This window comes from Empidonax traillii, unplaced genomic scaffold (assembly GCF_003031625.1).
Source record: "Empidonax traillii isolate 1590-97213 ecotype Southwest subspecies unplaced genomic scaffold, ASM303162v1 scaffold379:size601899, whole genome shotgun sequence".
Lineage (NCBI taxonomy): Eukaryota > Metazoa > Chordata > Aves > Passeriformes > Tyrannidae > Empidonax > Empidonax traillii.
In genome coordinates, this window is record NW_020955572.1 from 357,061 (window position 1) to 381,913 (window position 24,853).

At 35.5% G+C, this 24,853-nt stretch overlaps 1 protein-coding gene across 1 annotated transcript in view; it reads right to left on the reverse strand.

Moving 5' to 3' along the window:
* Positions 1-2,789: 2,789 nt before the first annotated feature.
* TLL1 (tolloid like 1) overlaps positions 2,790-24,853 on the reverse strand; it is a 130,776-nt gene continuing 108,712 nt past the window's right edge. Inside the window, exons 16-21 of the mRNA XM_027893081.1 lie at positions 23,588-23,768; positions 16,968-17,093; positions 15,534-15,661; positions 11,057-11,270; positions 5,712-5,962; positions 2,790-4,789 (exon numbers count right to left, since the gene is read on the reverse strand). Of these exons, the coding sequence (XP_027748882.1) occupies positions 4,655-4,789; positions 5,712-5,962; positions 11,057-11,270; positions 15,534-15,661; positions 16,968-17,093; positions 23,588-23,768 (1,035 nt within the window). The 3' untranslated portion in view covers positions 2,790-4,654. The remainder of the gene's footprint in view (positions 4,790-5,711; positions 5,963-11,056; positions 11,271-15,533; positions 15,662-16,967; positions 17,094-23,587; positions 23,769-24,853) is intronic.

A 24,853-nucleotide genomic window follows, 5' to 3' on the forward strand; every position in this document is an offset into this window, starting at 1 on the left:
GTGTTACTCCCTCTCACAAACAGGTAGTTACTCTGGATACATATTATTAAGGACCAAAGCAAGTACTTTCTTAGATTGTCTTCCATTCTCTGCTTGAAAAATTCACTAACCAATGTAATTAATCATCTAACTGTTCCTTCAGGTAAGTGAAAGCAATACAGCATAAAGCATTCTTAAAGAATACGAAGCATGCATTGAAAAAATAACATATCAGCAACAGTGTTGACTTTGGATACTACATTTTTTTAAGGTAATGTAGTTGTATCTGCAGTATCTTTATATTTTGCTTTTACAGGCAATTTGTTTTGGCTCCTCCTTCTTTTTTAGAACCATAATTTAATAACTGAATCATAATCATCAATGATAAAATCAAAATAAGAGCAAGTCCTTTGATAAGGCTGTGACAATCTGTATGATCATGTGTTACTGTGATATAAACTATCCTCTCCTATTACTCATTTGAACCCAATTTAAGAACTGAAGTCAAAGGAAAATTCCCCTCTGGTTACCAGCCAGGTCTATATTAAGACTGAATAGTTTCCTGAAACTATATACTCATACCAGGTCCCTAAACTCTGAGATCTGCAAATTTTGCCAGAACATAACCATTTAATTATAAAAGAAAGTTCCATCGTGCCTCAACAGTGACCACGCTCTACAGTGCTGCAGCACACAGCCTGCAAGGTGAGGTCAAGAACAATTTCCTCTGTTATAAAAAATAAGGTGTGCCACTTGTACCCCTGAAAACATAGCAAAATCGCAAAACTGATTCCCCAGTTGGATAAAGCTTTCACCCAATCAATCTAATTTTTACAGCAGTTCAAAAGCAATCTGCTTTAAAAGAAAAAGTAATGTTGCAATACTGTGTTAAGGATCTGATCTGGCTCTCAACCTTGCTTAGGTCAACTCGCTGTTTCATGGGTCTCATAACTAGGCAAGATTACTCAAATATGTTGTAGACTTGAAGAGGTCAGCAATGAACAGAATATCTGCTCTGTGTGCACCTACCTTGCTTTATTCACTTCAGCTTGACCTTCACAGCTTCTATGTATGGCAACCATTTTAACTGGCTCTCACTCATGATTTTTACTATTTTTTTTTTTACTTTTTGTCTCTTTTTTTTTTTCTTTTAAGAACAGAAGGAAAGCCTCTCACATGCATACCTTCCATCTTATCTGAGCATGATATTGATCACAGAATATGGTCTGCTGCAGACAAATTCTCCAAGAGCCAGTCAGCCACACAGAACCAGCATATTCAACATAACACCTTATGCTGAATTTAACAGCATGAAAGAATAAGACTCAGCACATGCCAGAAGCTCTTTATGTAGCTGAGAAGAAAACTTTGCTCTATGCTACAGGAAAAGTAATTTAAATCCATCAGTTTTGCCACAGTCAAAAAAGTTTATGTCAAATAGGAAGCAGAATAAGTGAGTATCATCTTCTCTCTGTTGGGAATGTTATCAGTAAATGCACTGTAACTAGGTCTCAAAGCTAGAATTGAATTTTGTTTCTTTTTTGTTGACTGCTGAACAAAAGGCAAGATCTTTAATGGATATGTTGTGAACAAATTTCTGTATTTCAAAGTGGGTTTCTATGGTTAACCCACAGTGCTTTTCACTATTTCAAAAATCAAAATATTTTTTTTTCATTTCTTTTATTGTTAGCCTATTTATAAGGCATACTCCCTTAAGTGAGGAGTTCATTACATATGCCATTTTCATTACATTGGGAAAAACCTCCTAAGACTTGTAAATAGCTGTTTCTAATAGCATCTGATAGCACCATGAGGCACAGACTAGGATCACGGCCAATGCAAAGATATGATCCATGTGGGCCATTTATAATTAAGATAAACATTTAAGAACACCTTTTGCATTTTCACCACTCTTAAGCATATGGGATCTACAAAGGAATAAACAATTAGAGAAACAAAATCAAACTTTGTATTCAAAAATATGGCAGCTACTCTCTTATGGGTTCTACACATTCCATGTGGAGTAACACCAGACGTGCAGTCCTCAAAACCAGTACTTTGATATGACTGTAAAGAATCACCTTCCACAGGGTTTTGAAAATACACTCTATGTTGCCCTCAGCTTACCTAGTCTAACCTCTTCTCCATCCACTCCAGTTGCACTATTTATCCTGGGACAGTGGGATTTATACAGAGACCTGTATGAATCAACAACAAAAAAATCCCTTCAAAAAAACAATGATTTTGGCTCAATCATATGGTTGTTAAAGTAACCCTGAGGGGAATAAGAAAGAGAAATTTAGAGATAAGGAAGACTTAAAATATTTTGTTTAGCAAACAGAAGAGAGATAATATTACAGGAGAGACTGGAACAGAAAAGTGGAAAATAGATAACATGAAAACTTGGTTTTGCTCTCAGCCTCAGCCTTTCCCAACTCTTTTTGACTAATCATGCCAGGGAGAGACTGCTTCCGTTGCTGCTTGCTTTTCCTGTAAGAAGTTTAAGCATTGGAATTCCACCCAGTTGATACATTATGTAACAACGTTAAGAATACATACTTAATTTTTTTAAACTATAGTAAAATCTCTGCTGAATTTTGTAGTAAAAGACCTTGGAGAAAATGTTTGTGGTTAATTTCCTGTGCAAACATGTTGAAAAATGAACCAAAAAGACAGTGGAGCAGCATTAAAAAAATACAGAAATTATTAAATTTTTGAACTTCACACACATCAGCTGTCTAAAAAGGAAAACATATACGTGAAGTAACAGTGCTGTAAAACAACCAAAGACAAATATACAGACATTTGGGTTTTATTTTTATAAAAAAGTTCAGGTTTATTAGTGCCAATGTATGTTCATAGTAAGGAAACAAAAACTAAGCTAATCTGAGTAGCAACTTACATCAAAGGATATCAAAAAAATATTTCTTGTAAGTGAAACATAATACTTCATTTAAACTTGATTCTTGCCAACTAGAAGTCCTTGTTATCTGTCTATGAAGCCTTTAAAGAAAAGTTGCTACAGTCAAACAGGGTCCTGATAGAACTTGGCACGTAAAGAAACAATTCCGTTTTCACCCATACAATACATCTCACTCCCCTGGAGCACTCATTCATACAATAATTACATAATGCATATACATTATGACTAAAGTCATGTATGGCCTAAAGCACATAGAATATCTCAGTTCTAAATGCAACATGTCTCTACATCAAAAGCAGGTCAGTGTATTTACAGCAGATGATCTTGCTCTGAAGATGGGGCTTTTGCTTGAAGATCCTTTTGTTAATGTACTTTAAGATGACCGAGTTGTCCAATTATTTATCAAATTAGAGGTGTATCTACAGGAAGATCCGTCTGATCGTGTGCAAGGATTCTAAGGCAATAGTAGTAGTTGTTCCACAGGAATAGCGCTGCCATTGCAACCCACTTTCCCTCGGAGCAGTAAAGCCTTCCTTTTCCAGATGCAGCCAGGTATAGTGAGACATTCATGATCTGCAAACTGTTGGCTCAAAAGTCTAAAACTTCTTGGTTTGTTTTTGTTTTCAATGTTCACAGAATAGCACCATAGGAATTCACTCTTGATATCAAACTAATCCTGGGTCTGTTGTTCTATTTTGCTTTTTAACCATCACGGATATACTTACTCTCAGAAAAAACCCTGTCTTTGGGAAACTTCCCTCTTGGATACTATTACAGCTTCACATCTGAGTAGCTAAACCAGGCATATAGCTCATTCACAAAAAGGTTTGAAGAAATAAAGCTTAGCAGTATTTTCAAATGTACTGCTGAAAACAAATTCAGTAGGAGGAGTTTCAGATGATCCTTGATTATTTCTCTTTTGCATGGATATTGATTTTGATTCAGGACAGGTTTTCAACTCAGTCTCTTTCTATATTCAGTGCAAAATAAGAGCACATCATCAGAGATAGCTTACTTAACCAGTAAACCAAGCATTTTCAGATGCTTACCTCTTCAAATCCAGTCAACCAGTGATTGGTCACTAGGGATGACTGATGTAACAGTTCAGACTTCTCAGTTATTAGTAAAACAAAATACTCTATAGATCAGTTATGTTTCAGAAGTAGGATTTTCCAGTTTAAAACACTGATAACCTGATATGACAGATGAATTTGTAAAAAACACAGAACAGTGAGGGAAGAGCTTCCCATTTCATATCTTCTTTCAAGTCCTTGTACACACTCTATGCAGGATACAAAGTCAAAGCAACTAGATAGGAGGACAGTATTTTGAGTGTGTGACCTAAAAGAGCTTTTTTTCCTCCCAGACACCACACAATTGTCAGAAGGAAGAACGGTCTACAGGGTCACTTCCCTCGAATGCAACTGATTGAATCTGCACGCAGTTCTAGCAAATGTCAAACCATTAACAAAAGCTTTTATATTCTCCCTGCACGCACAGTCCTTTCACAAGCTTTGCAGAGACAGTCAAGTACAGAGCCTGGACATCATCATCTTGACTATTCCACTGGGATAGGTGATTTTGTTCTTATATTTTATTTCAGTCTCTGGTCTTGTAAGTCAGCAATTCAACTGAACTTATATTAAACATTTGTGCTAATAACTTCAATTTAAAAAAAAGACATGCCCTCCTTCCTTTTTACTGTGCGTTCTTACTTTCTCACTCTCCTTTTCTGACAGAGAGGTTCTTGTGTTATTTTTTGGTGTGCACACTATCTGGATATTTTATACTTCTGTATCGTATATGAAATCCTTTCTTGTTGATTGTATCATCAGTGTGAAAGTGAAGTAGAAGAGCTTCTCCGGCTGAATAAATTTCTTCTGGTGGCTAAAATAAATTAATAAAAAAATAATTTACCTGTCCACTCTGTCTATTTATCCTCTTTATTCACACGTTTTTCTTACAGATATTTCTCTTTTCCTGATATGCATCATCGTGTAATTCCACTGTGTCTCACAAGATGTTATCTGACATCATCAGACAGAATACTTCTATCTTATTCAGTTCTCCGTTATAGGCTAGGAATTTATTTATCTAGGCAAAGGGTATATGTATGAAAGCATGCTTGCACTGGCACACATATAAAGAATAGATAAGGACTTGTGGGATCACTGCACCAGCTTTCACAACGAAAGTCTAAAAGGAGAAATAGGACACAGTCTTTTCACGATGTCACCTGGCAAATTCCTCCATGTCTCACAGTTGAAACATGTCAGAGATGCATATAGGATTTCAGGGTTTTCTTAAGATCCACATTAATCACCAGTTTAAGAGTACTTTTTTATCCCTAAAATCAGACTTAAGTAGTACATAAGCATACTATAAATACTTCCCAAGCACCCCTCCCATTGTTAAATATGGTTTCTTCATTCAAACTGAAAGAATTTTGATATGGTACTTTCCAACCTTGAAAAAGTTGCTACATGTTTTTGGTGTGTTGATAAACACTCCACTGCCAGCTACCTAAAGCTTCACATAACATTACAATACTTTGCTCAAAAATAGGTAAGAATATTTATTGTTGAAAATATTTCAAGGGATTGACTGTACTACAAGCCTGTAAATTTATATTAAAAAAACCAAAACAACAAAAACCAAAACGATCAAAACCTGAAGCAGATAGTCTAGATCCTTCATTATAAGGTGTAATAAAGTGTACCTCATCGCTTCTTGACCCTTTCCTTCCTCCTCCTTTCTTCCTCTTTTTGTCATACAAATAAAAGAAAACGTTTTATACCTGGTTACTTACCCCAGATCCACAAAATCGACCAAGTCTCACTGCTGTCTTATCATGACCATCAAAGAGCTCCACATAATCATAACCACAGTCTGCCTCTTCTTCAACCTCAAAAGTCTGAAACATTAACTCAACCCGATAGCCACGCTCTGCCACCAGGAGCCAGTCACAGTCTGCCTGAACTGGATAGTTGTTGTCACCAAACTGAGCATGTGAGTACAGGTCTTTGGGCTTGGTTTCAGCTTTCAACCGACCACCACACTCTAAAGAGATGGGAAAAAAAGGCAAAGAAGCTTATGCAGTGCAAATTAGAGTTTTCTCTTTATAGATGCCCAGTCTCATTCAGGCTGAGTGCACTATAATGCCACAAGCAGGTTAATCAAACAAGCTGAGAGTGAAATACTAGCCAGTAGAAATACAAAGCCATAGTTCTGAGTTTTTCTTACATAAATCATTTCACAACTAGAGAGACTTCAACATAGTTCATAATTATCAAGTGAAAGACAAAGACAGGGAACACCAAAGCTAAAAGGAATGTGGTTCAAGCAGTATGGCAGTCTTTGAGCAGGCATTGAGAAGTGCCTGTGGCCAGCAAGACAGGTGCTGTAAGTAGGGCATCCACATTTCAGTGATGACATTTCCACATATATTAATGACATTTTTTGCAAGCCACACAGGAAGACCAGCTCTAGCACACACGTAGTCAGCAATTAAGTGCAAAAATCTCATGTTTCACAGGAATGTCAGCTTTAACCATACTGTGGCACCTGGAGAGCGAGCTCAATTCGAAGCACCACTGCCAAGTTTGCTACCTTGTTTGTTGTGTAGTTCATGGTCATGAGCAGGCCTTTCCCTGCAAAAGACTTGGCTAGGAGAAAGTTGCTACTACCAGAGAAGGTCTTGTAACTGAAAGCCTGCTCTTGAGTCAAGCCTTTGCCAGGAGATCCTTGCCTTCTGCCAAAACCATTATTTCAGCATAAATCTCTATTTGTACACAGTTGCAAAATGGATGTGGGGCTTTAGAACTTGTTTATAACTGCTCAAAGATTTCATAATTTAAATATGAATCAGCTTTACTGTATAGTTGAATAAGCTGTTCAAATACAGTCGAATAAATTTAGTCAGTTTGCTGGAGAACAAAAATTGCTGAAAATGCATTGAGCAAAAAACTAAAAATAAATACAGTAGTTAGGACTTTACTCTTTCTAAATATCTTTAGAAGCTAAAATTTAAACTATTCTATCCTAAGCCAGTGAATTCAGCTTCTACAGTAACTTAAATATATAGCAACCAAAAAGAGATGAAAAATTGTACTAAAAGGAAAAAATAAATTGTTTACTATGGTTCCAAAAGAACGGGTGGAGATTTTTTCATTTTACAAGCAGAGAGATTTCAATGCAAACAAAGTAATTCAGTCTTGGTTTCTCATCAAGAATAAATAGTCTCTTACAGCACCCAAAAAGCATCAAGTGCAAATGAGCTTGAACAAAAATCTGAGATTCACAAGTTTGGATTTAATTTTTATAAGTAAATTAACAGATAATTCTACCTGCATTTTGATCAAAGGTAGATATTATTGATTGATCGTTTTATAATAACCTGAAACAAACTGCAATATTCAAACATTTCTAAGCTTTGATGAAGAGACAATGAATTTGACTCGTGTCATTGACTCTACCAACACTAAACACATAATGCTATATGTGACAAGTCACATTTTAGCTGGGAATTAATACTGGTAATTACCAAATCCTTATTTTTTTATAGAGTGTGAGGGTTTTATTAATAAGGAAATCAAGAAATGAAACCAGGAAATATAAACTACATAAGTAATACATTATGCATGACCTGTTGTTTAATCTGAAATTTCAGGTTTTTTTGCTTTTAAAGAACAGATGGGAACACATGATAAAAATTTGTCAAATAAGATAAACAGTTATTTCTCATAGATATTCTAACATACTGGGGTTTTTCCCTATCCTTGATTTCATGTACTTACTTCCTTGTTTTGGGGGAAAGGGGGGTGAGGGTGTTTGGAGGATTTTTGTTTGGGTTCATTTTTTATTTACTGGACTGTTGTCAATATTAGAAACATCTCACCGCCTCAGACATCAAACAGCCGCTACAGAGAAAATATTTAATGAAATGTCTGTATTTTTTCCCCTCTTCTTGCTACAGTAGACCTTAGCTTTAAGAAAAATTGTAGTCATACTGAATGACCACAGAAAATGGCGATTCCCATTTCCCTGCCTATTTCCCTGGATTATAGCCTCATATTTCAGAATAAAGTATTGATTTTAGAAACTAAAAGTCAACTTTTGTACTTCATAAGGACTAAGCTGTGGTTTCAGAAGTCTACATTCAGCCTTCACAGTGCAGAACTGCATTAGGACGTGTGGGACAGGCACAGAACAGAGCAGTGCCACGCAACACCTCTTGCTTAGCCTGGGTACCAGAACTAACCTAACGGCACTACACATCATGTTTTCCACGCACAGGTGTGGCTGCTCTGCTGTAGGCACAATGTACACATCTGACTGTAAAGAAATGTGTCCAACTTTTAAAATTCTTAAGTTTCAGCTGAAAGATTTTCTCTAGATCAGTTAAGGAACAAAAATCCTCTCGTTTCCTGACCTTTCTAAGGACTTTTAGGCTTCTTACAGACATAAGAGAAAAATCAAGCACTAGTGTCCTGAATGTTTAACAAGCCAGACAGATGGGGAAAAGCTTGAACCCACAACATCTGAACTAGTGAAATAAGATGACAAATGTGATTCAGCACTGCCGTACTGAATTATTACAGTTATTTTGGAAGCAACACAGACTCCTTAAACTGAGTGACATCTGAGATGCCCAAATTCGTCTGACATATCCTCCCAGCATTGACAGATAGAAATAGGACCTACAGCAGATCTGTAACCTCTTGCAGCAGTGGCTGGAGGCCAGGCATCATAAATGATGCTGTCCAGAAGGGAACTAGATGCCTGTGTTAGGGCAAACAGATCACTCCCTGAGCAATGATGTTTAATGTTCTGTCAGGAGCATTTTTATTAATTCCTCCTGGATGGGTTATACCTTTTCTGAGAGGGGAAAATATGACAATCTCTTTCTAAAACTATGCTGCACTTTCAAAACAGCATTTTGTAAGTTTTCTCCACTCAGGGAAGCCTTTCTATCCACTCTAGTTTTTGAAACTTTACTTCATGTGCTGCCACATTTTTATCCCATTTTCTGAAATATTAAATGGAAATTTTGAAACTGGATAGTACTTCAAGCCAAAAAGTGCTTCAAAAGGGAGCTCAACATCAACAGCATCTACTGGAGTAAGAGACCATTAAACCATGAAGATGCCAGGAATACAGGAAGAGAGACATCTCTAGGCATAGCATCCAGTTACTCTTTTACTGCTGTTATGTTGTACCAGTCCTTTTATTGAGTGAGTTCTGCCAACAGGTCAAAAGTGAAGGCAGCAGCTTCCTCAGCACTCCCTGCCTGTCTGCAGAGCTACTCAGGATCAACCAACCTCGTTTTATTGCATGCCACCAATTATTATCTGCTAGAAAAGATAGACTAAGGGAATACAATCCACTGTCCATTCACTTATTAGGTGTCTATTCATTCACATGCATCCATAGCACCGAGGTAAAATTCTCACAGAGAATCAGTGTTTGGCTCAACACTGCAGGAAAAGACTGAAAGATCTGAACTGTCTCTCATTTAAATGCTATCTCCAAAGACATGCTGGTGGTGCATGTTTGTCCGAGGGAGTAGTCTGTGCAACCGCAACTCACAGAAATAAATGTCTTCTCTTAAGGAGACAAACTTTATAATTTTTTACAACATTCTGAAAAACTGGGTAGATTTTCTTCTTCACTGTTTCTCAGAAAAGCACTGTTGTGCCTATTAAGGCACATAAAACTCAGCAAGTCGTAATGTAACTCGCAATCTTTAGAAGTTAGGGAGTATACATCTGAACTTCTTTCACACGCTGACTGCTCCAATTCTGAAGTGAGTAGAATAAATGAGATGGTAGTTTTACAACACCAGATTCTAACAAGAATTTGGACCTTTAACTATATACCCTGAGGTAATTAAAAAAAACTTTTATCTAATTTTGCATGTGAGGGTTACTGCAGTAGGGAAGGCAAAATATGCCATGCTTGTAAAAGAGGATTTTCCACGAGAAAAACCAATTGAATTACAGGTAGCTAAGTTTTTCACTTTAAAGGTCCAGATCACAAGAGCCAAGAGTTCATGTACTGTTGTTTACTGTCTTTCTCTGAAAGGGAAATTATATTACTAAAGTTTTAAAATTATTTGTAACAAGGCAGAAGGGAAAAAAAAAAAAAAGAGAGAAAATGCCAGTATTGGTATATAGGGATTTGTTAGCTGAGTGCTACACTTCAACTTGATGAATATTCTGGGTGATATCAAATTACATCAAAAATCAGTAGTCATCTTGGTTACTCTCTTCTGTTAATAACTGCTACCTGTCATTAAACCTTATCTAGTAGTACAGATATCTATGAAATATTTTCTGCATCAATATTTAATGCCAAATATTGGATGAATAAGAATGAACTTTGAAAAGTAAAGACAGATATTATGGTTGAAGATGAAAACAAAGGCCAAAAAGGCCAAATCCCCTCATCTTACAACAGGCACGGGAAGTTCAGAGATTCAGCACTAGGGGCCACTGTAAGCCAAGCAACGTCGGGGAAAGAAACGTACACACTGAAAATGTCCCAAGAACTCTATTAATGCAATTGAAAACCACTACTTTCAATTTCAGCGATTTCTCTCAAAGAAGAAAATTAAACGTTAAATATGAAGAACATTATATTCTAAGGGTCCTAAGAAAGTTTCAGTATTGTTTTTTTCTTATTCTTCTTCAGCTTGTCTTTCCTTTTTAGTACTACAGGAAATAGCTGTTTACACGGCTTAAACAAAACCCCAGATTTTTGTTTAAGTTAGAACAGGGAAGTAATGGAGGTGCATTACATGTCCCAGTTAAGTGTTGTCATTACAAATACAGTGAAAAGCTACCAAATCTTTTAGGAACTCACATTATGAATCCTAAGGAAAATCTCTTTCATTTTTTAATCAGACTTTATTTCAAAATCTTTTAATTGCTTACCTATGAGAGAGAGAGAGACAGGGAGAAAGAGAGATCTAAAATATTGGAGAATACTTTCTGCAATCTCAGAATTTTCCTACTGTGCTTAAGGTTTCATTAGATTCAGCCGTAGCATTGTCTTATCTGTGAACTCAACCCATTTCTATAAAAGAAGTACCTGAATATCCTCCACTAAAGAACAAAGGGCAAGTAATTAGTAAAGCACATCCCGATTTCTGACCTGTAGAATGCGTTGCTTGGAAGCCTTTTCTTTGAACTGATGCATCAGAAATAAAGCGGAGAAACATTTTGTTTCCAGTAGCAATAAGAGAATCTGGTATCTTACTGCCACATAAGCGCCCCAGGATTGGTGATTTTTCACTTTCACCATCAAACACTTCCAAGTGGTCATAAGCACATTCTTGATGTTGTTCTATTTCAAATTCATTGAATGTCTAGGAGAAAAAGAAAGTAGAATTATTCACTATGCTACTGCATTTATTGTGCTTACATGGTACGCATGTTAGTCTGCTTTAGAATACAAAGATATAGTTAAGATAACAGATTTAACATTACTGCTTCTACAAGACTGTAGCTTGAGTAACATAGTGATCTTGACAAAGTGGAATAACAGTTAAGACAGTGAACTTCAAGAGTGCATCATCCTTCACATAGAAAGGCATTAGAATCTTTATAGCCAACCAATATCTTTAAGAGAACAATAAATCAAGAATACAGTGGTCTTTCTATAGAAATTGCACTGTTTGTAGGATTATTCCACATTTCACACAACATTCGAAACAGCAAAAAGTCAAAAATTACTGTTTCTTTCCATAGTTGAGGATCAATTGAAACATCTGCAAAACATAATGACCTCTATCCCTGTTTTTTAAAACTTACATTACACTGCAACTAAAGCCTTTGAGAATGACATTTCCACATGAAGGGAAAGTTATATTTTCTATATACATGGAAGTTATATTTTCTAATCTATTATCTAAGAATCTATTTTTTTTATTATTACAACAGTAACAATATTTCAGGCTGCGCCCTTCATGCTCAGGTCACCTTTTGCTAGCAAAAGCATTGTGAAAAATAACAAACTTATGTTGGTTATTTATTAGAAAAAACTTCAGGCATTCCCAAAAAGTGTATGCCAGGCCTGACAGAAACCGTTAACACACACACACAACTAAAACCTCCTTTGAAACAGAAGGGTGTCTTCCAAGAATAGACTGATTTGAACAAATTTATTTCAAGGGGACATTAACAGTTTTCAAATAAGATTTTTTGAATCGGGCTAAAGGTCAACAGGAAACCCCAAACAGTGAAAAGAAATATACATATACCTCTTTGTAAATTTCAGAGTAACCTACTATTTAAGGGGAAATTCAGTATTTATTTTTTAAATTAAAATAGTATAAAAACACTGAGTATAAATTCTCTCATGAGCAGTCATATAGTTGACTGTTTATTAAAAAAAAAACAAAAACAAGATTAAGAAAAATAATTAAAACACGTAAAACCGATCAAATACTGAGCAAATATCATAATTAAGCATTCTCTCAGGGATACCAAAGCAAATGACTTACCAAATGCCTTGTGGAACAAGACAGCGTGAAATGTGATGGTAATTTATGTTAACAGCTGACCTAAAGAGCTAACACAACACTTTTTGCCCAAAGAACTGCAATGTTCAGAATAAAACTTTGTTTTGGGAAGAGTTGCATGATGCAGTGAATGCAGGCCAACTTCACAGGAGAGTTCTGGGTTTGACATTAAAGGACTGAAACTGCAGAGGCAATGAAAACAGCTATACAGCAGTCCCTCCCGCTACTCTTAAATTGTGGTCAGCCATCCTACTTTTATGACATCAAGTATATGTTTTCATTTACACCTAAATAAAATCTGATGAATTAAAAAAACCCAGAAAGCTAAAAGACTAACTCTCACTAAGGGAGTTACACATAGTATCGAGTCAAGTCAACCTGGACTCATTGGGAGAAAGACGTAATCCAAGAGCACCCTGTGGAGCCTCATCTTCTTTTAGAGGGAAATAGTATCAGTTTTATTCACTTATCAGCATTAAAAAAAAAAAAAAAACAAACAAAACAACCACTCTCCAGGAAGCACATCTCACCGCGACCTGTAAGACACACCTGTTATTTTTAATATTTTACTTCTCACTGGGATTCCTAAGCGTGCACAAACACAGATCATATTATATTGTGTCGCACAAAGTTGACCACAAAACAGTCCTAAATGTGTTGTGAGCATAGCAACTGATTCTAGCAATTGCAAAGCGAATCAAAGGAATTTTGTTTTTTAAAGGAAAATTACATCATAATATCCATAGTCTTTTTAAAGCTCAAAATGCCTGGTATTTTAAAACACTCAAAGAGAGTCTCCATTTCTTAGACAATCAGTCATTTCCTAGCAGGTTTGAAAGAGAACTGACACAAACTTCCCTTAAACATAACTGCATAGCTGCTGTCAACAGACTTCACAAACGATCTAATACAGTTGTTAATAAAATTAAATCACATCCTCTCTTCCTGGGACAAATACTTTTGAATTCCTACCCCACCATTACTACAGTCCCCATTTTAATTGTGTCCTTAGTGGGAATGGTGTTCAGAAATGTTACATATAGCTTCTGAACATCGAGTCCTTTCTATCTATACCACTCAGCTGAGTAGATATGTTGCTGGCACTTATGGATAGTTGCCTGAACGGGACACTTAAGTCTGTCTCTTATAAACATCCGGCAGACTAGGTTGTGAAAACTGGTCTCTTTGCTACATGCATTTTCAAAACCATCTTTATCTACATGTTTCATTTAAAACTTCTGAAGTGCTTATCTATTTTTTCATAGGCTTCTTAATTGCACCAAACGCTTAACTCTAGCCTATTCAGGAAGAGACTTTTCAATGATTATCAGAGAGTGAGAGCAATCACAACAAAGTATTAGTTTCTTTACAAACACCCCTCTCAAAAAAACAAGTATAACCCCAATTCATTGGTTTACTACCATGAAAAAATCAATTCTCTCCTTCTTCAATTTGAACAAATAATCTATGACAAGTAAAATTAAAGATAGTGTGAAAGTCCAAGGAAAAGTATTGATCCACTGTGGAATTATGCTTAATAACACACAACCTCAATACATTAATATTATTGATATGGCACCTTGCTGTACTACACAATTTAAAGATATTATACACACAGAACTTGGTAGTTGACCTTACTGGCTTGCACAGAGGAGCTGATCTCAGACTCCAAATTACTGAGATATTTTTGAAAATTCTATCTGAATGTTGAAATTTTGCCAGCTGAAGTTATGGATTGAGATAATGACAGTTTAATAGGGGAAGCAAAAGCTGCACACACGAACAAAGCAAAACAAGGAATTAATTCACTGTTTTCCATGGACAACTACGTGTTCAGCCACCCCCAGCAGAGCAGGGACCCATCACACATAACGGTTCCTTGGGAAGACAAATGCCATACTTCTAACATTCCCCCTTTCCTCCTCCTTCACCCCCACTTCATATACTAATCATGATGTCATATTGTATGGAATGTCCCTTCGGTCAGCTGGGGTCACCTGTCCTGGCTGTGTCTTCTCTGAGTCTTCCATGCTTCTTCACCAGCATGGTGGTAGGAAAAGCAGAAAAAATCTTGGCTCTATGTAAGTACTACTCAACAATAACAAAAACAGCCCTACATTATCAACATTGTGTTCAGCATAAATCCAAAACATAGCCCCATATTAGTCACTATGAAGAAAATTAACTCTACCCGAGCCCAAACCAGCACAAGGGGTTAGGGTTTGGCTAAGGTCAGCAGTTATGAGATTACAACAACCCTTTCATCCCTGCATCAATACTGGCTATTGCTTCTACTTCTCTTAAGCAGAGACAGCTCTCTCCTTAACTTTATTTGCTCCAAAACAGTCATAAAATCAATTTATCACATTTTAAAATATGTAAGCCCAGCTTTTTTTGTGGCTGTTCCCCAAGTACAGAAGGACAGTGAAGGAACACTGGGACTGAGCTCAAAGTAAAAACCCCCTAGGTAGGACCATGCCTTCAGCTTTGTACAGAGGCTACTTAACCTCCATAGACCTGTAAAGCTCTCTGCTAGCCTGTCTTTGGCCACCAGTATTGTCCTCAGTCAGCTGGACACAAAATTCATAAATCTAGTCCAGTCTGCTCTTCTTCTACTTATGCTAAAATTTGGAGCCACTTTTAAATGAGAAATCCAGATTCTTGGGTTTTTTGTATCTTCTTTTCCTCCTCAAAAATTACAGACCAGAAATGCAAGAGGTGTGTGTTAGAGGGACTGCTCATAACTCAAATTTTGCTTTTTCTGGAGTTTGTTTAAATGGCCTCTGCCACATTTGTCAAAACTTTGCAGAAGTTTTATAAGTTGCAACAACAATATAGTAAAGTCTGACAGGAGGAAAAGTATTCCTCCTGCCTTCTGCTGTCCAGAATATTCCCAATCACCATAAACTTGAATGATAGCTCATGATATTGAGTAGTCCCTCTTGGCCACAAATGGACAGGAGTCAGCAAGTTTCTAAAACAGTTTATTTACCTCTGGAATGCAAACTGATGGTAAAGTTTAGTAACAGTTTCACATAATTGAGCAGTGATTCGAGAAGCTGGTTTGGGAGAAGAAAAGATAAAAAGGAAGGGTTACCAGAAACTCACCAATTTGACCCTCTGCCCAGGGGTGGCACTGATTTCCCATGTGCACTCCTTTCTGCTGGGATACTTGTCAGGCCAGTTGGGACTTGTGATGATACCATTGGGACTGTGGATCTTCTGTTCACACTCAGCTGTGCCAACAGTGATATAGCATCAGTTAGTCTGGGGTTCTGCATTCAGAGGTAGCCAAAAAAGTACTATATTTTTCAGGGCACCCACTGAATGGAAAGGATCTAGAGAAAGACAGGTAAGGACGCTCTTCAGAGTGCACACTCACGTTCTTCCCCTCAGGCACACACTTCATAGCATTAACCTAGCATGCTTGTTCATTGATTGTTGTGAAACATACACTGTTTTTTACAATAGATGGCCTTTCTTTGGAAAAAGTATTATAAAGGAATAAACATAAGATATATATATTAAAAATGAATCAAATATTTTGTTATTTCCCCATCCTACATATAACTATGATCCATATGAAAAATCTTTCTACTCCAACTACGAAAGAAATTTCTTGAACAATTAATTTTTTTCTCTTCGCACTAATTTTCATATTGCAGCTATAGAGCAACCATTTGATTTCTAAACAACAGTTTCTAGAGATATATACACTACTAGAGAACATCTAAGACTAAACTGTATTTCAGAAGAACAGTTTAGTCATTCACATTGTAACTGAACCACTAGTATACAGAACTAAAAGAAGGCATTTTTGTACTTAGTTTTCTAACAATCTCAAATTACTTTCTAAATATCATCCCAAAAACAGTGAAAATGCAGATTATTCACAAAGAGCATGTCTTTAGTCAAATTAAACCTATGCTAGAAAACAAACTTGAGAAATGACAGTAGTTTACGTGAAATTGCACACTTGAGGTTCATTTGCAGATAATCTAAATTCTACTTAAGTTCCAAAGCCTATAATTTCTTGGAGGTAACCACACCTCGAGGCAGTCAACAGAAAGAAAGATGCATAGGGATTTGACTGGAACTTAGATTGTCTGAATATGTCCCCCAAAATATATCCAGAAAGGGTAGATGGTTTCAATCTGACTTTGAGGACCTGTTCCTGATAGGAGCGAATGAAAGCTTTACCAGACTTCTCTCCAGAAACGCTACTTCTGTGTTTAATACAGCCTTAGATAATACTCTATCAGAACTTTAAATGTTCTACATTTCATAGAACCCTTAAAGTAGCACTCTCTGCCAATGATCCCAAGTTTTCCAAACTGCATTCCAGTGGATGTCAAACACAGCCCACACAAACGCTGGGGATGGAGGTGATCAGAAAGGGGAGAGGTGCTGGAGTGCTTAAGCTAAAATGTCTAAGACCCATTACCAAGTTATTTTTCCCTTTCTTTTGTTTGAAAGGAGAGCTGCAGAAAGCTTTCTGCAAGACAGTTGTGTAATCAACCATTCTAAAGTCTTGCTACTTACCTTCTTTGCAGTCATGTTTATTTTCATGAAGCACAAATCCATTTCGGCACTGGCAAACGTAACTTCCTACTGTGTTGATGCATTCATGCTGGCAGCCACCATTGTCCTTCGAACACTCATCCTTGTCTACAAAATACACAAGAAGGTCGAGTGAGCATCACAACCAGCAGTAGACCTTGTCACCAAAAAAAAAAAAAAACCCCAACGTTGAACAGAGAGTTTGAGTCTAGAAAACGTATCTATGGCACAGTCACTCATCAGTAAGGCAGTTTCATGGAACCTTTTAAGTTCTAGACACTCACTGCTCAGTCTACAACCTTGCACCACAGCACAAAGAGCCTGTCTCATCTTTCTAGGAAATGAGGGTTAGATCCTAAGGGAGTTCCTAAGCTAGAACAAAGGAGATAAGAGAGTTACCAGCTTTTACTCGTTCAAGTGGTCTAGCTGGTAAAATTTCATAAATATCCAAACTTTTATTTTACTTAACAACGGTGGTGTAGTTTATGGTCAACACATAAAGCATTCCAACTTTATGCAAATTCCACAATTTAATGGTGGTATGTTCAAAGGAACATGTAGGGCAAACAAGACTTCAACCTCTGCATTACTAAACATGTAAGAAGAGAAGGATTTCACATCAACTTATTAGGTTGATTTTCTTTTTCCCCAGCAGAGTGACAGCGTACTTAACTTTTAATGAATCTGGACATTACAGAACATCACAAAAAGAAAAACATTTCTTAAAAAAAAATTGCATTAGTTATTTCAAGATATACAATGTAACATGCAGTTCTGTATATTAACATATAATCCTTCAAAAGAGCTTTTAGTGTGTTAGAAATAAAGCAGAGAGTAGCAGAGGAAATATGACCTGCATTAAACAGCTACAAATTCATTGCATGGAAAAAAGCCAAACTAGATTAACAGGCTGTCATTCTAACAAGAGGCCTCAGCTGCCACCCTTCTCTGTCATTCAGCTGTTCCTGTTTTAGGTGAGGCTGGTCCTTTTAAAAAAGGCAGACTGCTCCTAACATCTATATACACATACATGTATACATGTATGTGCATGCATATAACTATATACACAGAGATATATATATATACACATGTTCTTAGATATAAAAATATATGCCTATATATATAAATACACACATATTTTAAAAACCCTCTATTTTACACAATGTGTCATTTCAACATGCAAAAGAGAGGAGGAAAAAGAGCAAAGAAACCGTGGTCATCCCAGGGGTCTGGTTGTTACAGGTTTAAAGTGCAGAGCATTTACCCTCTTTAGCCTTATGTACCTTGAAAAGCAGCAAACATTTTCTTCAAATTTCAAAGGAATGTGATATTTCAGACTTTAGGAGGTACAATAAGAATTTCTATAGATTAGAAGACACTGGATAATTTAATTCTCTTCTTATTGTCTTACTCATGCATTTTTTCGCTGTCCTTACTGATGCTCATATTTAGTAACACAACAAAGGAAGTTTGCATTATAATTGCATACACATCATCTTCCTCTGCCAAAGTGCATGCAACTCTGCCAAAACGCAACACTTTACCCATTGACTTGCAGATCTTTCCATAAAAATCAGCTTCTACTTTTAATACATGATGATAAGGTATATTTATAGATAAATTCTGCAAGTCAAACTCAAGCATCCACTGCATTTCCTTCTTTAAGTCTAAAATCTGTTTGCACTGAAAGTTTTTGGAAGCTTTCTAGAAATGTGAACAGATTTGAATGTTAAGAAACAGTTGAAAACATAGGTACCTCCCAGAATCATACATTCAGAGACTTATAGTTGTCATTTTGATTATGAAAGAAGCATAAAAGCTCCACAATACACTGTTTATGCACTTTGCAAAGCAAGTCCAAACTGAGGTAGTAAATCTATGTAATTTCAAACCACAGCTATAATCTTTCACCTCTGCAAAAGCAAGCACTATCATAAATTAATTCCACATTGCAAGTGAAGAACAGTAACAAGCAGTTGCGAAATTAGAAATAGTATGAACAAAACTCTGCAATGTTTTTCCTCCTAAGAATTAGTTTGTAATTTTCCAACAAAATCACAAAATGAAAGGAAGGCAAGTTCAAAATGCATTCAAGTTAGGCTTTCAAATACACAGTAGGTGCATGAATTCAAAATAAAAGCCCTGCTCATTTTAATCTTCCACAAAACTGTGCAAATTTCCTGTAAAATAATCTCTAATAAGACAAGTGCATAAAGCAAACAGTCTCATGTTGGATCTCTTCAGAATAAAATAATGGACAGAAGGTAGAAAGGAGAAGTTTTGGAATACATTTGAACTACAATAATTACTTGTACATGGTTAATCAAGGATGCAACTGTTGAACAAGCCTTCCTCACACTTCATAACTGAGGACAGACTTTCTGTCAAATTGATTGCCCAGTTTCAAAATTCGTGAAAAAAAAAAACAATTAGTCTGTATTAGTTCCAAGAACAAATGTTTTGCCATGTAAAAACAAAGCCATTTGTTATGCTGACAGATGGAAATGAGTCCCCCTCAGTTTTGAATGGATACTTTCTTTCTTTTCTCATTTCAGTACTCAGAAGAGGGAAAGATCCATTCTCAACAAAATGTTAGATTGCATCATTCAGAGGACAAATGGCCGTACCTCTGAGACCCTCAGAGGCCACCAGTCTGTGAATAATACGTACTCAGCCTGTAGGGACCTGTATCAAATCCTCGCAAGATTCAAAAACAAAAATTTTCTCTTTGCAGGCAGCTTTCTTGTCTGTGGAAAAAAATGTACCAGGATGGCACCAGAGATGAGTTTGTGCTCAAGGCTACAAACATTCTAGCTTTCTCTTTTTAATTGCTCAATGAATCATCACCCAAGAAAAAATGTCCCAACAAACCTTATTTCATCAAGCATCATGTATGTTTTGAATGATCACACAAAAAATCATGTTTATTTAAAACACTGAAGTAACTCTGAAAGTTATAATAAAGTGAAGCAGTTTAATGACATATTATCACTGATCCTTAGGTTATCTTCTCAGAAAGATCACAGAAAAAAATAAAGAGTGGATTTTTTTAATATATATTATTATTATTATCTTTTTGGTATTATTTTATGCTACCCTAGGCTTACAGGCCCAGTAGATTGCTAGGTCCTGTAGGGACTGACTGCTAGCTCACTGCCTTGTAACAAAAGCAGCAGAGAGAGATGAAGGAAGATGGAAAAAGACAGAGAGAAAGAGAAGAATAAACCCCTAATTACTCAAAGTTTTATTATTTATTTATTCTAAAACCATTTATTAAAAGTATTAAAAAAATTAATATATCATTATTTCCTAGTTTCCTCTCTTTATCCAATAAACTTGATTATAAATATACAATAGTGCCTCTGTAGATCAGCTAGATCCCCGCAACACCTCCCAAATGAGCTTTTTCCAGAACTGTCCCATCTAATGAAAATTTTACAGAATACTGGAAAAAAAAGTTTTTCTCACTTTCTAGTAGCACCTGTCTGGCTGTTAACACTATTTTACAGCCAAAAATGTAATTACATGTTGTCTTGTATCAACATAAATACCTTACTAATGCAGGTCATCTGTTGCCCTATGTCACTGTTTGCTTTCACAGTTTATCACAGTAGGTTTCAAGCACCCAAAAACTGCTTTCTGTCTTCTAAGCTGGAGCTGGGCCATGCTTTCTCAGCTCTAGCTGTGGCCACAGAATTCACCACCAAAAGAGTTACAAAAAAAAAGAGAAATTATTTGGCTGTGCTTGAGGAACATATTACAGTTCCTAATCTTCACACTAATCTGACATATCCACATTTCTCTCTTGCTGAGCATTGCAAACGTCCTTTATTGGCGAATAGATTGCATGATACAGTGTTTTACTCATTACTTTTTTTTTCATGATATATGTCTTTATAACTGTTTAATTAATAAAATTGGTAAATGCCTTCAGCAAGTACCTAAGCATTTCTACCCATATAATTCTAAAATAATTGCATTCTGAAGACTAATATATATATATATAAAATAGACAAACCCCCCACATTTCATGAGCTGAGAAGTTATCAGTTATCAACTCCCAAAAGTCAAGCTGCTTGAAGTCTCAGGTCTGTTCTTCACTGATATTTCAATAGTCTATTATGCCTATAAATTCAGGAGTAAGAAAGTTTCAGTGTTTTCTGACAGCCCTAAGGTTTTTGTCTGATGAATTATTTGAAGATGTCATCCTCTTTCTAGATACTTTAAGTTCAGAAGTTTGATTTGTTTCAAGCATTAAAAAATTGTCAAATATTTTCAAATGGAGTAAGGTAACCTAACAGAATAGAATCTGCTAAAAAATTAGAAAAACTAGAAGAGAATTGAGAAAGAATAAAAATAAAATACAAAGTATTTAGACTCATATGAAACAAGAGAAGAGATTATGGCAAAAATGCAATATGAAACATTCAGTCCTTATAGAATCAAAGACTATTAATGTCAAATTATCTCTTTTTTTTTGGAAAGAGATTAGATATATATTATATCAAGGACAGATCACATCTTTCTATTAATTAAAAAAAACACATCAGTTCAAATTTATCCCTGATTAATTAATTGTTTCTGGTGATCAATGATGTCTTTTAAATTTCTTTTTTTTCAATTACCAGGAAAACCCTATTTTCACCTTGTAGGGGAAAGGTAACAAAATTTCATCCAGAACTGAAAAATACAAGAGGGACAACAGTTCTGAGAGATTACAAGCTGATGCTTTGTACTCTACGATTTATAGTCTAGTCTTTCCCCAAGATACAGCATTGGTGTGATTTCTTCCTTGAACCCATTCACAATAATAAAAAAAAAATCATTTAAACAACCAATAAAATAAATAAGTAGATACGTGAAGATAAACTATCACTTTAAAGAAAACCAAAATTTAACTGACTATAAATTTATAAATGTTTAGCAAGTCCAGAAAACACAACTTCTGAACCACAGAACTTACACAAATTACAAAGTCACCACTGCCAATCTTATGTGGCATAGCTCTATAGATCTTGAAACGATTTAACAAACTTCATTTGCAGATTTTAGAACTTGAACGTATCAATCCTTATTTCTGTAAAAAGTCAAAATATGTGACAACGACTAGGCCTACATAAAATAACTTGTTGATTAAGAGTTCCCACGAAGTGTTTCTTCTAGGAAGAAGCTCTGTGCACACACACATTTTTACTACAAATAGAAGTAAACTTCAAAAGCTTCTTGCTAATGTAAACAACAAATTTAAAAGGAAACACTGTTACTGTATGTAAAGATGCATCTGTATGACCAGAGAAATGTGACTACTAGAAAAAAAATATACTTTGAAGGAGGTAAAATGTTTGTTAATGTCTTTGCATGAGATGAAAGACCCCCTTTCATCTTTCATAATTGCTTAATAAAAACATCAAATAGTCATAATAACAAACATTCAAAGTCTAAAATGTTTGTCTTAACAGTTATTTTTCCCTTTCCAAACTACCTCACTTATACATTATACTAATTCTTCTTACCTAGTCATAATGATGAGTTATTAACAGTAACCAATTAAATATAATTTCATTTCAGTTTTCATAAAATATTTTAGCAAAAAATGGCTCATAATGGTAATATATTTTACTACATGCTAAGGATTCTCTAGATTTAGATTTTTAACCACTATCAAAACAACGTGGGGCGTAATTCAACTCCCAAATTCTTCTACTTGACACCCAGTTTAGGGAGGTGGGCAGATAGGACTGGTTTTTTGTGTTGTTTTACACAAGATAACATACCTATCCATGCGTGTGTGTGTGTGTAAACACACAGGAATAGCACAAAACAAAATTTCTCTACAAACACTGAGTGGTATCCTTCCACAGTCAGATTACTGTATTCTAGTCTCAATGGGTAATTGCAGAGACCACTGCTGTGCAAATATTTCCTCCCATCTTAAGCTTCACTCATGTCTAATTTTATTCAAAAGTATACGTCCTTATATGATATAAACTTCCACCACTCTGATCTGCCTCAGTAAAGCTACACTTGTAAATAAAAAGACACAGGTTTTTGCAAGAGCAAGATCTTAAACTCTGTTCTTCTGCAAAACATTAAGAAGTGCAAATTTTGGCACAGAAATACCCATAATGTTAAACAAATGTTGTAGCACAGTGGTAATTTCCCAACAAATGGAATATATTAAGAGACCTGAGTAGAAAAAAATACAAGTGTACACAGTACGCAATTGGTGTCATATTACAACTGGGATTTGAAAAATCTAGCAACAAAACTTGGGATAAAAGAAGTCTAATAAAAATGTAGGAATATAGTAAATTTATTTTCTTCCTCTGTATCTCACAAAGTTTATTTGCCTCTGCTGTTATTTCAATATATAAATATACATATATATATATATATGTTAAGTGTGTTTTCTACAGACATTACAATTCAGAAGGGTATTTTAAGACAGGAGAAGGGTTTATGCTTATATAAATAAAACAAATTCAAACCTATCAGGAAAGCCATAAACAAAAAAGCCAATCATTTTCATACCGAGTGTTCGCTCCACCTAGTCAGTGGACGCTCAGAGACATTTGTAAATGTACAAGAGTAATTTTCTATACCTGAGAAGAAGTGTGCCTTGAAGCCCTTTTTTGACACAGTATTGTCAGACCGAAACTCAATTCGCATGTTGTTGTACTGAGAGGTGATAACTTCAGGCACTTCTGTACCACAGAATTTACCGTGTAGCTTAGAATCAGAAGAAAGGCCACTACGAATCTCTACATAATCATACTTGCAAACCTGAGAACAGAAAGAAAAGAAGAAATTTTGTCTAATCAAAATAAAAGCATGAAATTGTTTGCAAATGCCAGAACTCTGATTGGTATACGGTGCTTAATAATATATGAATAATATTCTTTTTCACTTTCCCCTGACTCTGAAAACATTTGTAAATTCTTCCAAACATTCACTGATTTTATGTAAGACATTTTTAGGTCACTAACACATAACTATGCTAAGAATTACATTCAGAAAGATGTTTTTATAGATACTAATCTGTATTTCACATCTAAATTTCAAGATGCTTAGTAGCATTTTTACTTAATCTAAAAAGTGAACGTTCCATTGACAGTAAAATAAAATCTGAAAACATTCACCCTAAAAATGATACCTATTTGTTTGCTATAAACCACATACCTTGGACCTAAAAACTTTCTACTGCTTGCATCTCACAGATTTTTAAAAAAATATTAATTTTCACTTAAAAACTTACAAAGTAACTTTTTAACATAACGTATTTAAGACATTAACTCATTTACAAATACACAAATCTGCACTATTAAAACCATACATTGTACTTTAACAGTAGCCTAGCTATAATTTTGATGCATGATGCATGCCATTTTCATTAAAAGGTTAAAAATAAAGTAAAATAATGTAATAAAAAAGCCTTATGAAAGGCCTACTACTCATAATAATACTTTCAATGCATAATCCCTTGGCCAACCTAAAGCCTTCCACCCAAAAACTTCTAAGCTTCTTAGGCTCAACTATCAATCATTTAATCAAAAATGTCCCAGTTGTCTGCAATTAATAGCTTAAGAAAAAACAATAGCCAGGAGGATTCATACAGAGCTTATATTGTCCATTAAATCCAAGTTGTATTTGATAAATCATAATTTCTAGGCAAAAAGGAATTGTCAGAGAAACTGGAAGGGAACAATAGAAAAGGATGTTTTGGCATTTGTTTTTCTCTCTCCCTAGGAAAAACTGTCAACATTTCCAATTGCTTTTAATATAATACAAGGAAGATGTAGATTAAATTTTTATTTTTACTGGAATAATTTTCATATATTGCAGAGTCAGAAAGTGACTAATTCAGTTGC